This window comes from Ciconia boyciana, chromosome 10 (genome assembly GCF_034638445.1).
Source record: "Ciconia boyciana chromosome 10, ASM3463844v1, whole genome shotgun sequence".
In the NCBI taxonomy this organism is placed as follows: domain Eukaryota; kingdom Metazoa; phylum Chordata; class Aves; order Ciconiiformes; family Ciconiidae; genus Ciconia; species Ciconia boyciana.
The window spans coordinates 13150970-13173910 of NC_132943.1; the positions used below are offsets into that span (position 1 = coordinate 13150970).

Consider the following 22941-nt stretch of genomic DNA (forward strand, 5'->3'; position numbering starts at 1 on the left):
CAGCTCCTGTGCATGGACCAGAGACGCAGAGAGCTGTAATAAGGTGCATGGCATGACCCAGACGCACTGCACTCGCCTGCCCCGGTGCAATGTAATCTCAATGCAATCCCTCGCCGCACTTCTTCCTCTTGTTTGCAGCAGCAGCCAGCTTTTCTTTCTTCAGCTGTTATTGTTGGAACGGGCACTTGAAAGCCCAGACTTTGCTGAGCTTTTGAAAGTCATATCAGAAAATACGGCTAGAAATCTGTTTCAGTGCAGCTTCAGCAAAAGCTTTTCTAAGGTGCATGGGCAACAGGGTTGGGGCTATTTTTACACCACTGTCTAAAAGAAAATAAACCAAGGACTCTGAACCTTAGCGCTGCTTTGATTCCCACTAACGGGATGACTGTCAAAGCCAGCAGACACAAACCTAAGCCTGAACTCAACCAGACAACCATGTTCTATTCAGCACAAGCCAATGAGTGTTCACAGCCAAGAAGCAGTAGGACATCCAGGTGTAACTTCACCACAGAAACAGGGACTTCAGCAGAGCTCCAACCACTGCAGGACACCATGAAACACTTTCAGGGCATGTTTATAGCACTGGGTGGATACATTTGAATAAAGACTGCAAATCCCACCTGAGAATTACAGCAAATGTCCAAACGGTTGATCCCAGACCAGTTCAAACACCAGCTAAGGTCCGTACCACTTAGTCATCTGCATAGCAACCACAGCATTAAAAAGCCCCGTGTCCTTCTTTTGAGCAAAACCCAACGCTTTAATGTGGTAGGAGCAGCAGTATGAGGGGACGTCAGCTGGAGGAGGAAGCTTTACTTTGGTTTTACATGGTGGCGGGAGCATGTGCCACCATGCTGCGAACCTGATGTGACAGCTTCAGAGGTGAATTCAGGAAAAAGCTGGAAAAGGCTGAGGAACAGTTACTGTGTCAGCACTACTTGTCTTGGTTAAGAGCATGAAAGAGGCTGGCAAAATGATTTATTTGCCACCCACAGAAAACTTTCAGGCATATGGCTTTGTGGAAGGGGCTGACAGTTCCCTTTGACACCTGCCCAAGTTGATTTATTTCTCCTTTTAGGAGCAAGGAACTTTATTCATTTTGTGCTCTTCCTCACTTCTAAACAAAGGGCATCTCGAGTCCCAGCTCAGATACCTGGGAACCTCTCTGAATTAGCTAGCTCAAATTTGTACCAAAAAAATACTTTTTTGCAGGGGTAACTTCACCTTGGTGGGCTTTACACAGCATGTCCTCCAGCCAGAGCAAGCTTCATACTGTGCTCTAGATACGGTATCCACACAATCTACACTACATTCCACAATCATTAATATTAGATCGATCAACCAAAAGCATCAAACAAAGTGAGTTTTCACAAACCTATGCAGAGAAAAAAAAAACAAAAAACAAACCACCAAACAAGCTAGGCATACTTTGCCTAGGAAAGAAAAAACAATTCAAAGCATCTGAAATTCATGTAAGTAATATTTTGGAGAAAGATATCCAGACTGTGATAGGTCACTGTTCTGGGTTCTTTCATGAACATCACACAGACACAGCACTACTGACTGCCACAAAGCTCGCTCACTCATGCTTAAAATAAAGGGGAAGCAGGATCAGGTCTTTAAAGGCACTTAAATGCAAACTGAAGTCCTCAAATCTTTATCATGCAATGCTTGTTCTACCGCTGACAGAGGACAGCATGATATGCCAGCCTGGGAAAAAAGCTACCACATTAAACTGAATCTGAAAGAGGGACAATGAATCTTAAGAGATTCCCCCACGATAAATGATGTTTCTCTAGCCACCTTTATGAGAATTTTGCTATTGCGTGCTACAGCCTACTTCCACCTACCATTGCAGAAAAGGGGAGATACGAATTAGAAGTCAGACCTACAGACTGCAAATCAATTAATCTCTCTTATGATTATTTATCCTACCTTTCAATAATCCTGTGAGAATTGCCATTAAATTCTCAAGGCCAATGAAAAAGTCATTTAAATGAATTCCAAGGTCACTACCTCTCTTTGATTGCTACATTAGGTTGTTCAGCAGCAGCTGTATCCCTCTGCGCTAAGCTCCTCTAGTTTTAGATGTTTTCTGTTCATAAAATGAATGGGAAAATAACAATGACCCTACAGGCCCTCAGCCCAGATGATCCAGTGTGCTGCATAAGGTCTGCTGGGACAGTGGAAGGAAGCCCGCAGGTCTGTAGTAGGCATCTGTGACAGATGTGCTCTTAGAAGATGCACTGTCATGCCAAGTGTATACTGACATTAAAACTGAAAGACTAGGTAAGAGAAGCGACTTGTTCAATCCCAGGTGAGAAGAGAAAGGTTGCAGTCAACACAAGGATGCCCCACAGCCTACTCCAAGCACTGACATCCTCTGACCCTCTCTGGGTCATGGCTGGTGGAAACACCCAAGGGACTTGTAGGTGTCTCCACAAAAGGAATCCCACAGCCTCAGTCCTTTCTTGCAGAAGACAAGTAGCTCCCCTGGCAGTGCAAGTCAGAGTTCCTCTCCATCCGGCAGCAGAAACCAGTCAGGGTTCAGTGCCCGGCTCTGCTGAACAGTTCTGGACAACTCCTTTGACCTCTCAACACCTCATCTTGCTCCTCTTGCACAAAACGAGCCCCAGGCTGCCAAGGGCCAAGGTGCTTGAATGGAAAAGAGCACACACAGAGTAAGTGTAAAGGAGGAGTGTTACAAGACAGGAAAAAGAAGTCAAAGCTTACAAAAACCAGTGCTAGGACATCTGGTACGAGACAGGCCCTTGCTAACTGTCTTTAAAACAGATGTCTAAATGAAGCAAGGATTCCGTTTTCCCAGTTTATTTATAATCAATCTTCTCATTTGCACTGCGCAGCCAGGCAGATAAACAGCTCCTTCCTTCAGTGTGGTTGCTGTCACACAGCTTAGCTCAGCTGCACCCCCAGAATGACAGCGATCACAGGTCCCCAGATCGCCCCAGTGCAGAGAAGTCACCTCCCTCCAGAATCCCACCGCAGGGCAGAGGACAACACTCGCTCAGCACTTCATCCTTCCCGGAGTGCGACCGTACTCAAGTGCAGAGGCAAAGGCCAAGTGCGGACAGAGCGATGCTAACATGCAAGGGCAAGCAGCACACAGACAAAGGGAAGGTTAACAAATGTACCAAGCAACTTTTTTCCCAGGTAAATATCTGTATTTGTTTACAGCAGCCTGTTTGGCACCATGGCAAAGACTCACAATATACGGAGCACAGTTGCTCCAAACGTTTTCAGAAGTGAACTAACACAAACACTTCTACTGTTAAAACCAAGTTTTGCCTGCAGAAGACAGGCAGAAAACCAGTCAAGCAGCAACAGCTAAGCTCCTGCATATGCTATCTTAGTGCTGTCCCCAGAACATAAATCTCCGTTTCTCTCTGTCATTCACTGTTTGCTTCTTTCAGGTTATTATGGCTATATAAATAAACACCATGCTTTTGGTCATGTCCTTTCATTTCAAGACAACATTGTCTGAGGATCTGAAGTGTACATGACAAGCAAGAGATAAAAGCCAACATCCAGGCAGTTGTGGACGAGGAATTTCTGACATGAAGAACCCTAGAGATAAATTAAATTGCAAATAAAGATTTTAAAGAATCATTACATTTCTGCCATCGACAGACTGCTTGAGTACTGTTATCGCGTACCAGCTATTTATTGTATCATGCCAACTCTACAACCATCTATAGCTGCATACCAAAAATACCTCCATTAGCCTGATGAGAAAATGAATTTGAAGCACAAAGCATGTCCTGCTTTCAGCAAGTGGGTCACTGGCAGTTCAGACTACACTTATGGATTACAGACAACTTCAAGAAAAGAAAAAAATAATCTCAAAAAATTCAGATGCACTTTTGCTCTCTAAACATTTAACACCTGGGGATACACCTTTGGGTTCTCCATTCCTAATCCCAGAGGAGCAGTGACCTCTCAACACAGCAGAATAGCCAGCCCTTATGCGTGACCTGTTGTTAACTCTGAACATACACCTGTATATATAAAAGCAAGAGTATGTACGTGGCAGGGAGACACAATCCTTGCAGCCAGGGCAAGGATACACACATGTCCCAGCCCTCTCATCACCTACGCGAGAACACAAATGTATTCTCTTCTGCCATGGAAGTCTTTAACATGCAAAGATTTCTTATGCATCACGTAAAAGAGTAGCTCTAAGGTTTGACACAAGGCAGCTTACAGTTCTTTCACCAGTGTAGGAGAGCATAAACAGCTGCAGATTCCCTTGCATAATTTAGCCGTCTGCATTGCAGACATCTGATGGGAAATCATCCACAAATTTGGCAGGGAGGGAAGATGACAAAAGCAGCTGTTTCTCCCCATAATCACAGGTACGAATTCACAACTGTGTTGGTTACATGTTCACTTAATAGTCATAATGGTCACAGCCATCAGGCCATGCCCAGATCTCCAGGTTTCTGCTTTAAAAAAAAAAAAAAAAAAAAAAAAGACAAACCAAACCATCACCTTATGAAGGATCAGGAGCTCAAGAAGTTTTATGCATCCTTTTCCCTATGGGTATTTACTCCCACCAAACCGTCCATCTCCTTCTCACCAGCAGTACTGCCCACCCAGGTAAAATTCCAGATACTTAAAGATGTTTCAAGGCTTGATGCTTTCTTATAAGATCAGCAGAAGCAGCTTCTACATCTTTAACATGATATTGAATTCAAATTTTCAACAGCTAGAAATGTGTGCACGCATACACAAATTCAGACCCCCCACCTCACTACTGTACTGTTAAAGGTAGGTTTGATTTGACCAAGTGTTACATTGCTTAGGGATCAGGGACAAGCAAACAGCTTTATGGCTTTACAAAAGACAAAGCCTGTGAAAGGTCAGCTTGGAAAAGACTCTGAGGAACTAGAAATATAGAATTAGAAGGAAAATACTTCAGCAGTCTGGATTATTGCAGTCATGCTACATTTATGCAGTTGCAGCCTAACGCCTTGGCTGCGTGGGCTGCACAGTCATCCCAGTGACAGGAGAGCAGTACCGCATCTCGTCCCCACCATTATCACCATCTCACTAGCATTGCCACAAACTCACGGTACAGTCAATCTGTGCTTGCAATGATCTGTGCAAATCCAATCCCAGCATGTACACACAGAATAAAGTCCCTGCCTGCTTCCAGCAGCTCTTCAGTGTGAAGTCAGGGCACAAAACGACTACAAATCGGTCACCCCTTCTCCTATCCATACGACTTGCTGAGGCGGTAGTGACCCCATCCCAGCCACAGTCTCTCTCGGGAGCACCTTATGCGTATGCTGCAGAGCACACACGGCAGGCAGGCAACAAGATACCCCTAGGGGAAAGCCTCAGGGGACCGAGAAAAATAGAGTAGCACAGTGTGGGTCACTACCAAACAATTCAGATGGACACAAATGAACTCCTGATCAGGCCATAGGAGCAGGCCAACACCACATGAACTACCTGACACCTGCCCGATACATCGGGATGCACGCCGAGCGAGCCAAGCCTCACCTCCCTACTTCATCACCTTGGCTGTAGAGGTGAAAGCATTTGAAATCCAATTCTTGATCATCTTTTCTATGCTGGTATAACTGTTTCCCGCCCAGCATCACTGAAACTGCTCAGCAGAAGAAGATTTATAACAGCTTTAGACAGTTACAGTACAAGCTCGGATTATTTATTTATTTTTTAAAAACAGTCAGATCACTGCATTACATAAGCTAAATCAGATCAAACCGAGAAGAGAGCTTAACCAAACGTATCCTCTGGGAACCCCGTCTGCATCCATGCCATATTCACAGCTCTGGCAGAAGGGCTACCTTCAGCCAGCAACGGCCCTCGGCAGAGGAAGGCTCAGCACAGAGGGACAGGAACACCGAGCGGGTCCTGCAGGCTGCCTCCACGGGATTTAAAAGACGACAGCTCTGATGACCTCCTGCATAACACATGCTTCTGCCTTCATTTATGGTCACGCTGGAGCATATCTTCTTTTGATGTAAAGACTCGGGGGAAAGGGTGAATATTCTCCAAGGCTAACCTCAGCCACAGGCTCCTACCTCCCAGGGGTCCCTGAGAGTTAAGCAGGGAGAGCGATTTCTGCTCTATCTTGCCCTCAGTGTGCTCTCTCTGCTTTGAACCCTACAGGGAGCCCTGGCTGAGCCAGGCTCCTGAAACTAGCCTTTGAAAAATATACCCCCATCTGCAATGGCACAGACTCCAGCACATGTCTAGGAAAGATCTTTAAGCTAACCACCATCTTTTTTTTTAAATAAACTATCAACAAAAATCACATGGTTCCTTATTTCCATTCCAAATCTGGCTTCAGCTTATGGCTATTGGAGATAATGCTGCATGTATATACCCTCTTAGTCAAAACTACACGATGCAACTGGTAGAAATCAGTGTTGGGAGACGATGGTGCCTCCTACCATCCCTCTTGGGTGGGAAAAGAAGTGAAGGAAGGTGGGTCAGCTGGCATCGGGAGATAGGAATTACACTTCCTACACCAGCTTGGAGGAACATGGCCCTGAGTAGGTGTTGAAAATTAATCTTCCCCTATTGAAATGTGAAAGAGAGAGACAACAGCATGGCTGCCTTAAGGTGAAATTCTTGAGTTTATGAAAAATACCACCAGAAGGTTTCCTTCTCAATTAAACCATAATTATTCTACATCCAAAAAAGAGCTCCCCCCTTCTCCATTGTCAGATGATCAACAAAATTTTGCCTTGGGGAGGGAAGAGAAGTTGCACTGCTTTCCCTCACACTCTTACCCCGCTATGGAAGACTTTATACTTTGGATTTAGCAATGAAAATGCCAGAGAACAGAGGTTAGGTGAAATAGCTTTGAATGTCCAGCTCAGGAAAATAGCATAGCAAGCAAACGATTTCCTAGGATGCAATTTGTATAAAACATCAGCAAAATGGATGAAACGCAAAGAGATCTTCCTAAAAAAGGTACATCCCAAAGCACTTAAGCTTAGGGGGCGGGGGTGTTAAAAGCAATGGTGACATTGGCTATTACTGCAAGATATCTACAAAAATCAAGTATAAGGAAGGGATACTATGCAGAATGAACACTTTTTGCTCAAAATCAGAGCAGAAGTGGTTACCAGCTGAGATGCATTCACTTACTTAGGAGAAGGGTGCTGGGATGCTTGCTAATCACAAGCAGTCGGGACCCCAGAAGACACACCTCCACCATCAGCACAATACCTCAGTATCAAAGCAATGGATTAATTAATAACTCAGGAAGACAGCATCACTTGCCAACTCGCCATCTGAAAGGGCACAAGGAGCAGACAGGCAGGCAAGCAATCTTTCACTGCAGGTTTCTCTGTTCATTATTTGCCCTTTAAAGTAAGTTCTCTACCTTCCACAGGATAATAAAAATCGAAGCCATAAAGTATTTAGGAAGATAAACTTGATAATGAAAACTCTACTGGTAATGATTCAAGTAGCAGAGATACTGTAAGGCACTTTCCAAATGAGAGCCCTGCACTGTATATTAAGCTTATCCAGGCAAGGAAATTAATTTATTTCAGAAGAAATAAACCTGGTGCTTAATTCTTAAAGCTTATTCCTACTGTTAACCCATCATTAGAGGCAAGCAAAGTAAATCTATAAAAACAAGTTACGCTTCACTCCTATCAGAACTTACCACAAGAGCGTTAAGCACTTATACGTACACCAGGGCCAGGCTTGCGGGAGGACAGTCACCCACTCTGCGCACTCAGATGAGGACTTTCACTGGACAAAAAAGGCCAGCCAAAATTACAGAAGTCCTTTAAAAGACCACTCTGAATAACTGAATAATCTACAACAGATACCCAGAGAAGGGGAGAACGGGGCGAGTCTCCCTTCAGCTGTCACCTCTCAGCTGCCCCTTGGCTCTCCGGCAGCCATAGCTAGTTGTTTGCAGTAGTCTCAGTTAGTCGGTAAGGAATTTTTAGGAGAGAGGGAAGGCAATAGTAATGCAAGAAATGAGGCAGCAAAATCCCCAAAGAAGCTAATGTTCCCTTCATACCACCTGCCACACATTCACAGGAAGATTTTTTTCTGATTGGAATAGCCTTCGCAAATGTCTTCTTTAATAGAGAAACTAATTGCTCCCTATTGGAGGCAACCATACAGTGATGCATTTTGAACAAATGCCACAAATCCCACAAATGTTACAAAACCCAAATATCTACAGTTCAGCTCCGTTCTTTCCTCCTTTACTACTGTCCTGCATGCTGCTCTTGATACCCACAACTGCTAGCAAGTAAGTTGTTCAAAGTACACGCCGTGTCCCCAGAACAGCACCATGGCACAGAGCAAGCTGAGATCCAGCCTGAAGGCAAAGTAGCCACAAACGCCCCAAAGGTCCGGTTTTGCTACTCTTTCTGTTATGAAGCTGAACCAGAGCAAGCCAAGGCTCCCCACTTCAAGTCCCAGCGCAGGCTGTAACCAGGCTGCCAGTCATCAGCTATCATTAGCTCTAGCTGCGATAATCTTGTCTGAGCTGTGTGCTCACCCATGGCAGATGGGGTTTCCTAAACTTGGGGGCCAAAAGCCTGATGGCCTGCCACAAACCAGTGACCGCCAAAGGCATCGTCCTACTTCCTTCGTGTTAATCAAGTCTTTGCAATGTTCAGTTATGATACACCTTCCCTACCCCAATTCTTGCAATACTGGAGCATCTCTCAGTCTGGACACGGCTCGCTACATAAAACTCCCCCGCAAGGTGAAATGTTATCTCCACTTCACAGACTGGAAACAGAGACAAATATTTAGGGACTTGGGTCACGATTGTACAAATCAAAGCAAGGCAAGGAACTAAAGTTTTACATCTCCAGGCCAAGGCTATCGCTTTTATCACTGGATCATCCTTTTTTTATGACTTTACTCTGCTCAGAGCACAAACTGCTTCAAAAAGACAATCCTCTTATATGAACTGTGTGCTCTAGTATCAAAAGACCAACACAAAAGAGACAATGGACTCCATCATTACTGTCCTCATCCTTTTCCTTAGGTATCCTATCAAGTTTTACTGCACAAGCTAGTTATTAGGATTTTTATACTCTACACATTCCTGTTTATATTAAGTACCACTAAAAATCCATATTGATTTTTATTTTTAAACCCTCAAGAGACATAAGTGGCATGGTCATTAAAGGAAAAATTCATATCAGGTTCTTAATTTCCTGGTTTGCTGCGTTTTCAAGAACTCCTGTTTTAATGTGTGATTAAATCTCCACTGAAAATCATTGCTGTAATTAGTTTAATGAGGCAGGTCATTGCACTGGCAGGTCATTGCACTGAACTGTTTACACTCCCCGAGATTTTTGGTAATATTCAAATATATATAATATCAAGCAACATCCTGTTGTAGACTTAGAAGCTTTTAAATATTGATGAACCTAGTCTGAGTGCCCCAGTCCTCCTCTCTCTGAAATCAACACTCAGAACTTGCTCACTTCAGTGGAAGCAGATTCAGGAGCCAAGAATTTACCTGTTTCTAACTGGTTTATATGAAGAATGTATCTGTTCCAGGAGCCTGCCAGTAACATACAGCTAAAAAGTACACACAACGAACAGAAAGTTGGCACAATTTACGCTTGTCCAGGGAAGCATTTTATATATATATTCCATTAAAAATGCATTAAGGCAACATTAAAGTTAGGCACCTAAGGGATGTAAAGAGTCAGGAAATGCGATGCTGAAACTGAAGCAGATCTCTTCTCTTCTCCTATCTGTCTGGACTTTTAAACAGCAACATTCATCATCCAAGTGCCCTTGCACAACAATTCAATCTTTCAGTGATCAGGGCATTGCAACAGCCCATCCTGACATCTGCACTGCTTCACCAAGAAACCCAACAGAGCTAGGTACTGCCTATGACCTACATAATGGTCCAGAAAGTTTGCTGTGTTCAAAGCTTTCTCCAATTACTCTAAGAGCAAGGAGAACATTTTTGTGCGGTCTAGCAGGAACAGGATCGAGCCCACAACAAGCACCTTGACACATGCGCGTCTCCTGTATCGTCCCATGGACTAGTACACATAGCTATATCACATAGATATGGCATCTGCCAAGCTTCCAAATACACGACCTGCCTTACACACTACAAACTTCCAGTAATCCTTTCAGGCTGCAGCCAATGCACAGAACTGCTTGCCTTTGTTTTCTTCTCTGACTACAGCATCACTGAATAACAGGCACAATTGTTTCTACAGTATCGCCCATACAGAAAGTCCAATGTAAGAAGCAGAGCTCATTCGTGAGGTTGGATTGTCAAAGCTTATAAAGACCTTTCAGGAAACTCTAAAGCAAACCCTTGATCGAGGGCTACACCCTGCCAAGCTTTCGGCTTCCAACTCCCTGCCGTTTCATACTGCTAAAGTGCACTTTGAAAACACAGCTTTTCTCTGCAACTTTTGCCATTCAGTAAGCTCTTCCCACACAGAGTTATCTTCAACCAAGGTCTGATCAACATTATACAACTGGAAACAACAGCAGAGTGCAGATGTGGAGAAATACTGGAGTAGAGTATTTCTAGTAGAGTAGAGCAGCACAGAGTGCTGCTGCCGACGCTCCTCCTGGGAAGCTACCCGATAGCCCTCCACGAGGACACTAGCCAGGTGCACGGCTTCTCTTCGAAACACCCAGTTTGTCTGGTGCCAAGACTGACCTTTGGTGACAAAAGAGTATTTTCCACCTGAACTGATACCATCAATAGAGACAAGCAGAAGCTTCTTATGAAGAGCTACCACTAGATGATGTCAAATAAAGGAAGGGGGTTCCTAGCATGGGTCTAACAAGAACAGCTTCCCAGCTACCTACCATTCATCTTTATACTAGAGGCTGTACATCTGAAAGCAGATGCCAAAAGCTCTCTATGTAGCCACTGAATACAGCCAACATTTTATTTTAAAAATCACAAATGTCAGATATGACAGGCACAAATAAAAATTAAAGAATATTGCCATCCATTCTGCATTCAGTGCTGCTTGCTGTTTGGATAACCCACAAGCCTTTAACCTCCAGTTAACTGGTGCAACTGCATTGGTTTACATTTAAAAAAATATCCTTGATTGAATCATGAATTAGCATGGAAAAACTTAAGATTTTATTTATTTATTTACCACAGGCTGCCAATGTTAGGCTGCTGCTGACCTGTGCTGGAAAGGCTATTTTTTCAGTCTGCACAGTAAATTAATTCTTCAGCCTTTTCAACTCCTGGCCTTTCTGTTGAGCCTGCCAACAGACATACCAATTAGTGCTCACTGCAACGGTAGCTTGCTTTCATAAGGAACCAGTGGGGGTCTGAAAGGGAGACTTATTTATTTATAGTTGTAAAACCCAGCATGAAAAAAGCAGATTTGATTTTGTGCGCACATTTTGGGTTTGCTTTACTTTATGTTTAAAGTGAGCAATGGATTCTTACATCCTAATCTCACCACATGCAGCAGTAAGAAACAAAAACAAGTCCACTGAAACCAATGATGGTGCACTGGCAGGGAGAGATCCAAGTCTGCTGCTTGGTTAGAAGCTGGAGGCCTTCATCTTGTATTGGGCTAATTGGTTGGCATTCTTAATAATAAGTCCACAAAGTGGCTTAAAACCTTGGGTTTTAATGCACCAGAGGGAGGAGGGAAGGGTGTGAAAAGCTGTTTTTCAAAGCTAAACTGATAAAACAGCTCCCTGTGCAATTAAAAACCTGCAAAGCTGAATAGTTGGCTTTGGAAAGCACCAATTGCGTAATTTATCAGGCTGGTTTATAAAGGGAGAGAAAATATCTGAGGACAGGAAAGGAATTTCATGGACATTTCAACAACACATCGAAACTATAGTGCATTTTATCATCTCAAGACTTATTTTTGCCCTCCCTGCCATTAGGGGGGAGCAAGAAAAGGTGTATCAGGACTGCATCTCCAAAGCAGTTTCCAAGAACAAATTAAGAAGGGGAAGCGGGGGGGGGGGTGCACTGCATTTTCCCTGCCTTCCCTCCTTCCTTATCAAGGGAGGAAAACTGTGATGGCTCCAATATCCTACTAAGGGTATTGACATTTTTCTAACTGTAAGTCCTGCAACCACTGCTTATATAAAGTCTCTGAAGAAGTCCTGTGAAGAGGGCTGAGAAGACGACATGTTTAACATTAATTTAAGCTCACGTACAAGGAAGAAATGTTGCAGGAAAAACATTTTAATAGTTTAATCCTTTAAAAAGCAAATGCACACTCACACAGTACAGCCACAGCGCCGCCTTCCCTTCTGTGACGGCTGGCATCAGCACTGGACCACAGACTTTGTCATGGCTGATAGGGTATGGGGGGGGAAAGCAACCCCAAGCAACCCTCAGAGGTGACTGATGACCACCACTCATTAGCAACAGGGACTACTCAGATCTGTGTTTGCTGAATGTGCTCGGGGAGGCTCCAGCTCATGGTGGTGCCAGGACATTATTCTACGTGAGGCTGCAGGAACAGGTACGCTTTAAAATGTTAGCAATGATGTCATTCATGTTAACAATACATAATGAAAAGTAACTCCTGTGCATGAAAAGCAGACGCTTTTAGAACCCATTTCTGAATTGACTTTAATTTCAATCCTAGACTTTAAACACCCTTCAGTAGCATTTGAACTGACTTATCAGCGACTTAGGCTTATTTTCTGCAAGACTCTGAGATGTGCTTTGGAGAAAAATGCTGCAAAAAATGCAGAAAGGGAAATTCATGGGGTTTTTACTCCTTTGACAAAACCAAGTCAGAAAGACTGCAACCTGCACTAATTTGGCAAATATTTTGGACAGAATTATTTTTAAAATTGCATTTGACTCAGCAAACACTTTGATGCAGAAACTGAAAACACATACAGGGCTTTTTTTGTGCTCAAGTGACTCAGGGCATTTTAAGTCCCAGCGAGTCCCCATGTCACTAAAGCATTTAACAACACTTGACTGGCAGCATAACCCATATTTAGAGACATTCAGAACCCAGCTGTCATCTTGGGGATCTAAATAAATCGATCAGCTGTAGGCACAGATATCAAGAAGCACATACAGACACGGAGTCTTTATTCTCATTGCTAACAGAAGACTACCGTAAGCTGCATAGGTGCCTTTATTTATGTTATGGTACAGATATAGCTTTGGTTGGTGTGATACATCTTCTGTTACAGACTCAGAAAGAGGCCCACTAACACAACTGTGTTATCTCATGTTAGCAAATATGATCAATCCAAGCAAAAACTCCAAATCCTTTGTGGAAAAGGGCCATTTATTTGTTCTTTTGTACAGTGCAGGAAATCTCAGTTCATAACTGAAGTTTCTGGGTACAACAGCAACACGTACGAAAAACACTTCAGATGTCTGCAAGACTCCAGTCTGATTATATCCAGGATAACACCATGCTTGCCACCAGCAATTACGAAATTTCGTCAAAATGCTTGAATAAGGAGCACGACGCTGGACATCCTTCGCAAATGGCTGGTGAGGGAGAAAGCCTTCAGACTCCTGGCTAGCTGGGTCACTCTTTACCTATGCTAAATATTCAGATTTATCTTAAGGGCTTTCCAAAGGAGTTTTCACAGAAAGTTAAAAATCCTGCTTCATGTCCCTAGTGACCTGCAAAATGAAAGCAGGATGAACTCATCCTGCTCACCCACACTCACTCACCTTTCTCAGGGCCAGCAGTAACGACTCGAAGCAGCACATCTTCTGTTTAATGGTTGTGCTAAATTATTGCAGAAAAGGTGTAAGGTCTCTGATAGCAAGAGGTGCAAGTTGCATGCTGCAGACCTTCCTGATGCGTTTAAATCACAGGTAGCTGCTCTAGTTGAACCTAGTTATACTAGGCTGCACTTAACACAAAACGATGTGATGCCTTTAATTGGGCTAGTAAGTGCAACTGATTGTAAATAATTATAGCGTGGTCCTCAGGGATGATCATTAGTAGCCACAGGCATGGAGACCCAATTGGCCACGTTCATCACAGTGCCTAATTCTGCAGTTCATAGGTACTTACCAGGGATGTGTTTGGTTCAGCTGTATCTTCAGCACTTGAGGGCGGGGATAAAAAGCTTCAATTCCTCACACATCTTTTAATACTACACTCTGTTAATGCATTGGCCATCTGACTATGCAATTAAAGCATCACTGAAATAATTCTCCCTCTAGTAAAAGAGCTTCTCGCGAACACAAGATTGATAGCAGGCTAGAAAAACTCCAAGTCACATGTATGCTGCATGGTGACACAGGGTTTTAAGTACTTGCTAATTCCAGGCCAGTGTTGAAATCCCCTTGCTTATTCTTAGTTACACAGAAGTATATCCTGAGTTCTGGGCCTATTTCGTACATCTGTTTCAACAATTTTTTTTATTAATACATACTTCTTAGAAAAAACTTTCTCACCCTAAGCTACCAAGGTTAAAACAAGTAAGATGTCCTCCATTTTTACCGCTTCTTTTACTGGAGTAATTTATCTCCTACTATTCATAAGGTGATTCCATTAGCACATTTAAGAAGTGCTAGGAGAAGATCTTTTAATCATGGAGATAACTGTTTATGATAGTTGTCTGTCGTTAATTAGTTTGCAAGCCTTACACCCTCTGCTGAGGATGCCCAGAGAGGATTCTTACAAACACAGATCTTTTACACAGGTACAAGCTGGATTCTGCACGTAGGCATACCACTACCACCTGAACGTAAATAAAATGCCCCAAATATTCAAGCTGCATTTAAAATGGAGTTGTTCTGGCAAGAAACATTCTTTATCCCAATTCTGAGCAGCTGGAACATGTTATCAGGAGATTGCAACAGCCTGATTCAGGCATTTGATTTACTAACAGCATTTGCCAAAGTACTGCTGTACCTTAGCACAGAATGGCCCTTAGTACAAAACATACCTAGCTGGAAGTGCCCCTCCTCTCCAAATAGGTCACGCAATATTGTTAACCCCAAAATTGTATTATTTGTGTTTTAGAAAATATTTAAAAAACCTAAAAACTCAACAGAGCCCTGTTCAGATTTATAACTAACTTGAATTTGCTATAAAATTTGATTGTAGTTGTGTGTATTCATCTACTTTTAATCTGACTTCCTAAAGGAATAAGGTTTGCAGGGCCAACCATCAATTTCTTCCCCCTCTTCCTCCTCCCAAATAGATGACTGGACTCCTTTGCCCATTTACAAAATCAAAAAACGGCAAAGCTTTCAAATACAACTAAATCTCTGTAAAGATACAGAAATCTGGACTAGAGAGAGGACACTTATCCCTAACCACTGTGCAGAGAGGGAAAGGAGGGAAATTCAGCAGTTACATTTCTGTTTGCAGCAGTTGTTCAGCCAAACCAGCAAGCGTGCAGCTCCTGAGGAGCAACAGCCCGTGCTGTCGCTTGCATGCCGGGGTGCATGGAAATTTGGGGGAAGGAAGGATTTGTGTAACGAAGGATAACCCCTGAGCAAACCAGGCTTCATCAGTTCTGCTACTTGTGTTTTGGTTTTCAGACCAGGCGTTAATCTCCGGTCCCGCTTTTATTAGTACAAATAATCCAGTGAACACAGCGACAAAACAGCAGCCAGTCACCCGCTTCAGTGGATCAAATCCCTAGACATTTCATCGGGCAAAGGAAATTCATTATGGTATGTTTTTCAAATGAGTCTTATGAGCAGACCTTCAAAAAAGGCATTTTGGAGCTAACTCCTGCTGGCTTAAAGGGAAGCAGGATTTCAGCCTCTGTGCCAAGACCCTCCGTTGTTCAGCTGTGAGCACACAGCCTGCCTCCAGAGCCCTAACCTTCAAATCTATGCCCATGAAAATGAACATCTCGCCCAAGTGCAACTGCCAGCACAGCAGCAAGAGGAGACAAGCTGTGTATCACCCACCATAGCAGATCTGAGCCTGAACCTTCCATCGCAGGCACAAAGAATTGGTAGAACCAGCTCGGTAGCTGAAACAGCTTACACTCTAAGTGAACAAAGTGGTTAATGCACTCTCCCACCCAACAGCATACAGGAGGACAATGTGGCTGGAACAGCTTTCTGAAGGCAATACCTCTGGGCAACCCACTGCATTTTATCGCTCAAGCTAAAACGTCAAGTCATGAAAAAAATCATCCCAATGCATTCTCAGTCAAACAGTAAGTAGTATCACTACCAGCTCTGCATTAGTTTTCAAAAGTCCTGGGGACTTTCTGAACTTAGATCGAGTTTTAGCATACTTCAGCACAATACGTAATGACCATCGCTCCTCACATCGCCAGAGAACAAACTGCAGCAGAGGAGTGAAAATGCTCAAAATGACACATCAGCAGCCATGAACAAGGACTCAGGAGCTCACGGTTCTCAAGGTGAGCCACTCCATCAACCAGAGCTCTGCTTTGAAAGCAAACAACACAGAAGACAAGCTGAAAATGGAAAATCATGCTGTAAAATGATGAGTCCTCAGACTATTTAAGCATCATTACACCCTTCAGTTATGTTTTGACTCAGCCTACAAAATGTCTCTTCCAGCAGCAAATCTCCGTCCTAAACTTGAAGTCAGCAACTTCACAAACATTTCATGCCTTGTGTTTTTAACAATCATCACAAACAAGAAAAGCCTGGACTTTGAGTTCATGGCTCTGTGAAACCTCCACAGAAAATCATCATTGGTTTTATTAGCAAGCATTTGGCTCAGTACAGAATAGAAAAAAACAAACTCACATGGTGCATGGAACATCACTAGCACAGATGAATGATCTTTTATAAATTTGTCGAAGTCCTCATCAGTCAGGTGATAAACTACATTTTCTTCATCTGCCCAGGGAGTCTCCGGAGCCTGTGGCTGAGGTGCCTGTGGGCTACAAGACAAACAGACACAGCTGAAAAGCAGCTCTCTGGTGCTAAGCAGTCATTTTGGCAAGTCAGACTTCAAGGAACCACTTTGTGCAGATGTCCATGTATGTATGACACACTAACCCTAATGAACAGCTTCCATAATTGTACCCACCCAGAACTCATAAGCACTGAAACTCAGATAAAACTGGAGGAGGAATAAAAAAATCCACAAAAAGCTCATGAGGACAGATCAGCAATGGAAGGGGATGGAGCAAGGAGATAACCAGACTGCTTGGTTATTACATGATAGAAATCAGATTAATTTTCTGCTCCTCTTTTACCCTCCTCAGCAGGATGCTCCCTTTCTCACAGCATTCATACTTTGTAGTTCACAGGAGCCATTGCAAATGAAAGAAAACAGTAGTGAGCAGAAACAGCCAATCTAACCAGTCACCGTGAATACTGACAGCACAATTAGGGCTGACAGAGAAAGAAGAAGGTGCAGTGTTGGGACCATGAGCCAGATACACAGACCATTTCCCCAGGAATATACAGTTTTACCTTGAACAACCCTGTGATCTGGGAAAGCATCGTTATGTCCTCACTTGGCGGTGGGCTTGTAGGCCTAATTCAGCAAAGCTACTCAACTGCATGCTTAACCTAAAAGATAAGTGACACGTTCTACTGACTTCACTACGCACATGAATTTAACCATCTTTGATGGATCAGAGCCACAGAGACTGCTCAAAGACACGGTAACAAATCTGGAAACTGAATCCAAGCTCCTCTGGACCAGTTCAGTGCTCATCATCCCGCTAAACAATTGTTCTTGGATTTTATTAATGTACATTAAAAAGAGAATTTGGCAGATGTGAACTAAACTATGCTAATTGACATTTTATTTATTAAAGCAGCGTTCACATAAAGGACACCCAAACATACAAACATTTGGAGCCAGACTTTGAAGCTATTTTATCCTTGCCAGTTGTAGTAATGAGTTCCAAATACCCCCCAAAATTCCCCAAATTCTTTGGCAAAGTACAGGTCTGGATGTGACCCCATCTCTGGTGAAAACAGATTTACTATTTTTGATTAAAATGTATTATTGTGTTAGCTGCCTGGAACAAGGAATGGCAAATGGATGATAACTCACATTTATCCTGCCTTGCTCATTTCTAGGCTGAAAGCCTAGTTTGATAAAAAAAAGCAGTAGAGAGATCCACAGATTCAGATAGCAAATTCTGTTGATGTAAGCAATGGGTATGATCCAAGAATATTAAGCAATCCACGCAAAACTGTGATGCACACCTCTGCTGCTGCTTATATGATAAATGAACCAAGAAACAAACATCAAAGCAAAGATGAGAGCTGCACTCAGCCAAGCAGCTGAGAGAGAAAAAGAGGCAGGTCCCCATCCACAAGAGTTTACTCTCTAAAAGCTTAGCAGACAATCAGTTTGCTTGTTGCCAAGCCTGCAAGAGAGCAATAATCTGCAAGTATCCTGGCAGAGTGAAGGCTTTCCAGAAAACACCATGACAGTTAACAAATTTGGAAGGGGAGTTGGGTTGAGCAGGCAGAGCGTGATGAAGATGGACACAGTGGCTACAAAGCACTGGGAGAACGCTGTGTTTAGCAGGGCCTGGCATGACCTATTTCAGTAAGGAATTAGTAAAGCAGGGCACAGGATGTTTATTCAAATGGCCCAATTTAAAATGCTGTGCATGCTAATAAGCCTACACAGGAGTTGGTAAGAAGTACCTCAAGGCCTGGAGGAAGTAACAAGCAAAATTTAAAATGTCATTTAAAACTGAGACAAGGCACATCCAACGCCTGAACACCAAAAATAGGATGACAGAAGTCTGGAAGAGTTATCGAGAGCTAATTGAATTAAGAACAGAGAACAAGTTCTTGATTTAACTGAGTAGCTGGTGCTAAGGAAGGGCCCGAGAGGAGTCCATAAAAACAGCTATTGAAGGCAGCAAGAAGCTGTCTGGCTTGCCTACCATCCAGACTGATACAGCTGTGTCTCAGAGAGAGAGAGAGAGAGAGAGAGAATTGTAGTATGTACAAGATAGCATCTCTTGTGTTAATAATGCTGTGTGTTGGAGTAAGGCTGTATGATGGTTTCTCTCTATTGGCTCATTAAAACATCTGAAACTCCATTAGATAGTAGCCAGTGCCTATTAGGAAGATAAGAGAGGTTAAGTATCTAAGACTGATGCATTAGCACACTTCAGCATAAGAAAGAAGCACCTTCAATAAGAAGTAAAAGAGAAGGTGTTGGAGCCCTCCAAACTAGCAGCTCTCATTCCGAGAGAAAAGAACATGGAAAACACCTTTTCAATAATTTAAATAATTCTAACCTTCATTAAGTTATATCATGCCCTCCCCAAAAAATTAGCATAGATCAACCACTTTCAGCACTTTACCAGTAACATTTAGAGGGAAAAAACAGAGAAGGGGGAGAGGGAAGAGAGAACAGCTGCTTTTCTGCAGTGTGTACCTAGTGTCCACAAAAAATAGCTCATTTCATACGGCTCAGTGTCTGCTGGATTCTCTTTTGAGAATCTATGATGACAGCACATGCATGCACAGTATAAAAACACATTGGCTTTCCTCACCATGGGCTGCCGTGTACACTGGCACTGCCATGCCCCTGCTCCGCAGAGCAACGTCCCACATCAGAGCGACTTCCTGACACAATTTTAATATTATACTATTCTGAAATATAGCCTATACACCCTGCAACTATCTAATTACACTCTTTGGCTTTCCTAAAGCCCTAGCCATACCATTTGACTACTTGTACTGCAGATTCCTCAGAGTAATATAATATTATGCATGTAGCAGATTTACCCCATATATAATTTTAATTGCAACATCAATTACTGGCAAAATTCAAGTATGCATAATTTCTCAACATGGTTTCCTTAAAAGTTGTACTTATTATACAAAACAGGGACAAGATGGCTATTGCTCAGATCATCTTTCGGGAAACTAATAAGCATGCACTAACACTAAGTGAGGACAAACAGCTGTCTTAAGCTCTGGACTGCTGAAATATCAGCCAAAGCCCACAGTGGCTTGTTAGCAGAGATTATCACTGGAAAGAGCTTGCAGCTGTTCTGCTTTGCTTCCAGTAGCTGTGTTCACTTGCTGTCACAGCACTGATATAAAGGCACTGCATATTACAGGGATTATCTGGATATTATGTGGGCAGACAGGGGAAAAAAACCCACCTCGAACATCTAATGTTTCACATATGGTAGCCAAGAGATAAACACATCCTTGCAAAACTGAAAAGCATAATAAAGTGCAGGTGATGAAGTCATATCCTTGCTCCAAGAGCTGATCATCTCCTCAACACTGCTGGAGTTGCCATCTTGATCATTCATATCTGAAGGCTTGATGGACTAAATGAGGCTAAAAGACTAGGGCTAAATTCCTCCTCTTTCATCCACCAGGCAGTACTCGCCTGCAGTGTTCGTACCTCCTGATGCTAACAGGAATGCTGCTGTCACTTCATTCGTGGGTTCCCAATCCTGAAGCACCTGGCTTACCACTGCTGAAGACCACGGGCCGCCTGCAACCATACTCACGTCCCCAGTGTAGCACCACTGGTACAGTAAAACACATTTATTCTGAGCCAACTTTGCTAAGCCATATTATCACAACAGTTTGCAACTGTCTGTTCCTTCCCATGCATTTGTTTCCTTTTATTAGCTTCATTTCAAGATTATTTCTGTGGCTGCAGCAAACAAGGGAGGGTTACAACAATGACATAATGCCCAAGAGCCAGGGCTAACTGCTAACGGGCATTTCTCCATCACCAGACTATCTCAGCTCTCTCCAGCTGCTGACAATCGGCTTCACTGACAATGTGCTGATTTGCACCAGCTGAAGAGCAACTATACATACACTCACAGGCTTTTTCTGTCTCTCTCTCTCAACTGCTAGTCCCATAGGCTCATTCAGCCCCCAAAATATTTATGACTGCAAATAGCTCTCTTTAGGTAGAACAAGATGCTTTCAACACCACTTCGTGTCATGACAGGAAACACAGACTTTGTAAAAATGACTAGCAATCCGCGGTGCCTTGATCTCCTGTTTGTCTCTGCAAGACACTCTAAAGGCTCCAGCTAAAGGCTGAAGAACCAATGAGAACTGCACACTTGGTATACACATTTTTAATAAAACAACAAAGTCAGACCTTTTGCAAGGTGTTAAGTTCAGGCGCCCAAGATCACTGGAACTTTAAGTTGGCATTTTTAACAAAGCTGAGATCTGTGTATCTGCATTTATTTTGGTCCACAGACAGTCTCCTATTAGAGATGAAATGCAATTGTAAAATGCAAGGCATGCATACTAAAAACCAAACACTATGCAATCTCTCTGTAGCCAGTCTCAGCAGGGTAGTTTTGTTTGCTCTTCTGAGCGGAGGGAAGGAGGGAGAGATGGTTGTTCCTAAGCCATTACATTCTGTAAATAATGAAGAGTACATAGAAGGTGGAGTGTATGAAGTTCAATGCCTTACTTTTTCAGCCACTCTGCTATATCTGCCGCGGTAGCACCATAGTTCTCAAAGTGGAACAGGAACTTTCCTTTCCTGTTAAAGCAACAAAACAAGGTTTAGTCCTTGCCCTGGAAGATACCAACATGCAATTATAGTTGAGTGTGTGATTTCTAAAGTAGTAGCAAAACATAACTGACTCAAAATAGCAGATTGTAGGATATCCCCGGACATTGTATTCTTCCTTTATCCTTTCAAATTCAGCAGAGTAAACATTCATCCCCGCAAGAACCTGAAAAAACAGACCATAATTGTATTGATTCTTACAATACAGCAGGAACATTATAACTTTAAAATCTAAAGAGTTAAGTAAAAACAACTAAGCTCTGGGCAGATTCTGATTTCATTCATAGTGCCTTAAAGCAAGGGGATCTCTGTAAAAGCAGCGAAGTTTTTCTGATTTTGTGCAAGGGGGAACAGAGCAATATTTGAGTCTAGTGCACAGAAAGCACACACCAATCAGCTTGTCACCTCCTCCTTGCTCTGGAAGTGTCTCCATTTCTTTTTATTCACCCACTAACAGAAATACCTAAAGGGAATTCTCTCACTAGAGCACTATTCATGCTCTCTTTGCGTATTTGGATTTTAAGCTACAAGCCTAACTAGATTTTTTTTTTCTTCTGCAAGTACATGGCTTAGTTTGCATCCAAACATTAGCTAGGACACAAGAAGTTCCACCCTCACCTCTCTGGTTTCCACTCCAGCAATGAATTTACCATCTCAGCTAATGTCCAGAAGCTCTAACCAACTAAGCACTGGCATCATCCCAGTTCAAAAATGCACTTACTGAATGGCAAGGGGAAATCAGCATTACGTTGAAGTGAAAGTAAAATGTGCCCTATTTCTGTGAGCCCAGGAAATACCACATGGCATTTATATGCTTTAAGTATGTTAAATTACCTGACTGGTAGGGTATAATGAGAGTTAAGAATTAACCTTGTCCTACAGATATCAAAAGAGGGACACAGAAGCATAGTAACTTTTCAGACTAGCAAGTGAAACAAAAAGCCTCTCCTTCCCTTTCCTTACCTCTATCCCAACCCATCCTCCACCTCCAGAGCCCTTCACCTGAGCTTCAGGCTCAGGGCTCCTACGACTTATCCTGTGCCCTGTCCAACTGTCTTCCAAAAATTTCTGACCTGAAAATTTGAAGATGGGACTGATTCTGAGTTTCTGTGGGTGTGGGATTCACAGGGAGGTCGTTCTGCTGTCAAACCTTCAACCAGCAAGTTGCTGAGATACCACTTCATGATTAACTTAGTTTAATGGCAGTGACGGCTTAAATCATTTTAGCAGCAGGGTCTTAATCCAAACCCCTCCTCCTTCCCCCTCCAAAACCAGGATTTTCTCCTTCCAGCTGAAATACCACATCAGAATTTAATACCAGGTTCCTGACTGCAGCAAACTGCACCGACCAACCAAATGTGCTCAAAGCCAGCATGAAATAAATCTTAAAGCAGAAAATCCTCGTTTGAAGGTCAATCTTTTCTAAGAATGTGCTGGAAAGTCACAAAAAGATACTTTGTTTTCTATCCTCTATCCTGGGAAAGGATAAAGGAAA

The 22941-nt window shown here is 42.9% G+C and overlaps 1 protein-coding gene across 1 annotated transcript in view; it reads right to left on the minus strand.

Annotated features, from left to right (window-relative positions):
• The window catches only part of PDIA5 (protein disulfide isomerase family A member 5), a 105347-nt gene that overhangs the window by 36742 nt on the left and 45664 nt on the right, over positions 1-22941 (minus strand). Inside the window, exons 9-11 of the mRNA XM_072874393.1 lie at positions 21521-21612; positions 21345-21416; positions 16697-16833 (exon numbers count right to left, since the gene is read on the minus strand). Coding sequence (XP_072730494.1) covers positions 16697-16833; positions 21345-21416; positions 21521-21612 — 301 coding nt within the window. The remainder of the gene's footprint in view (positions 1-16696; positions 16834-21344; positions 21417-21520; positions 21613-22941) is intronic.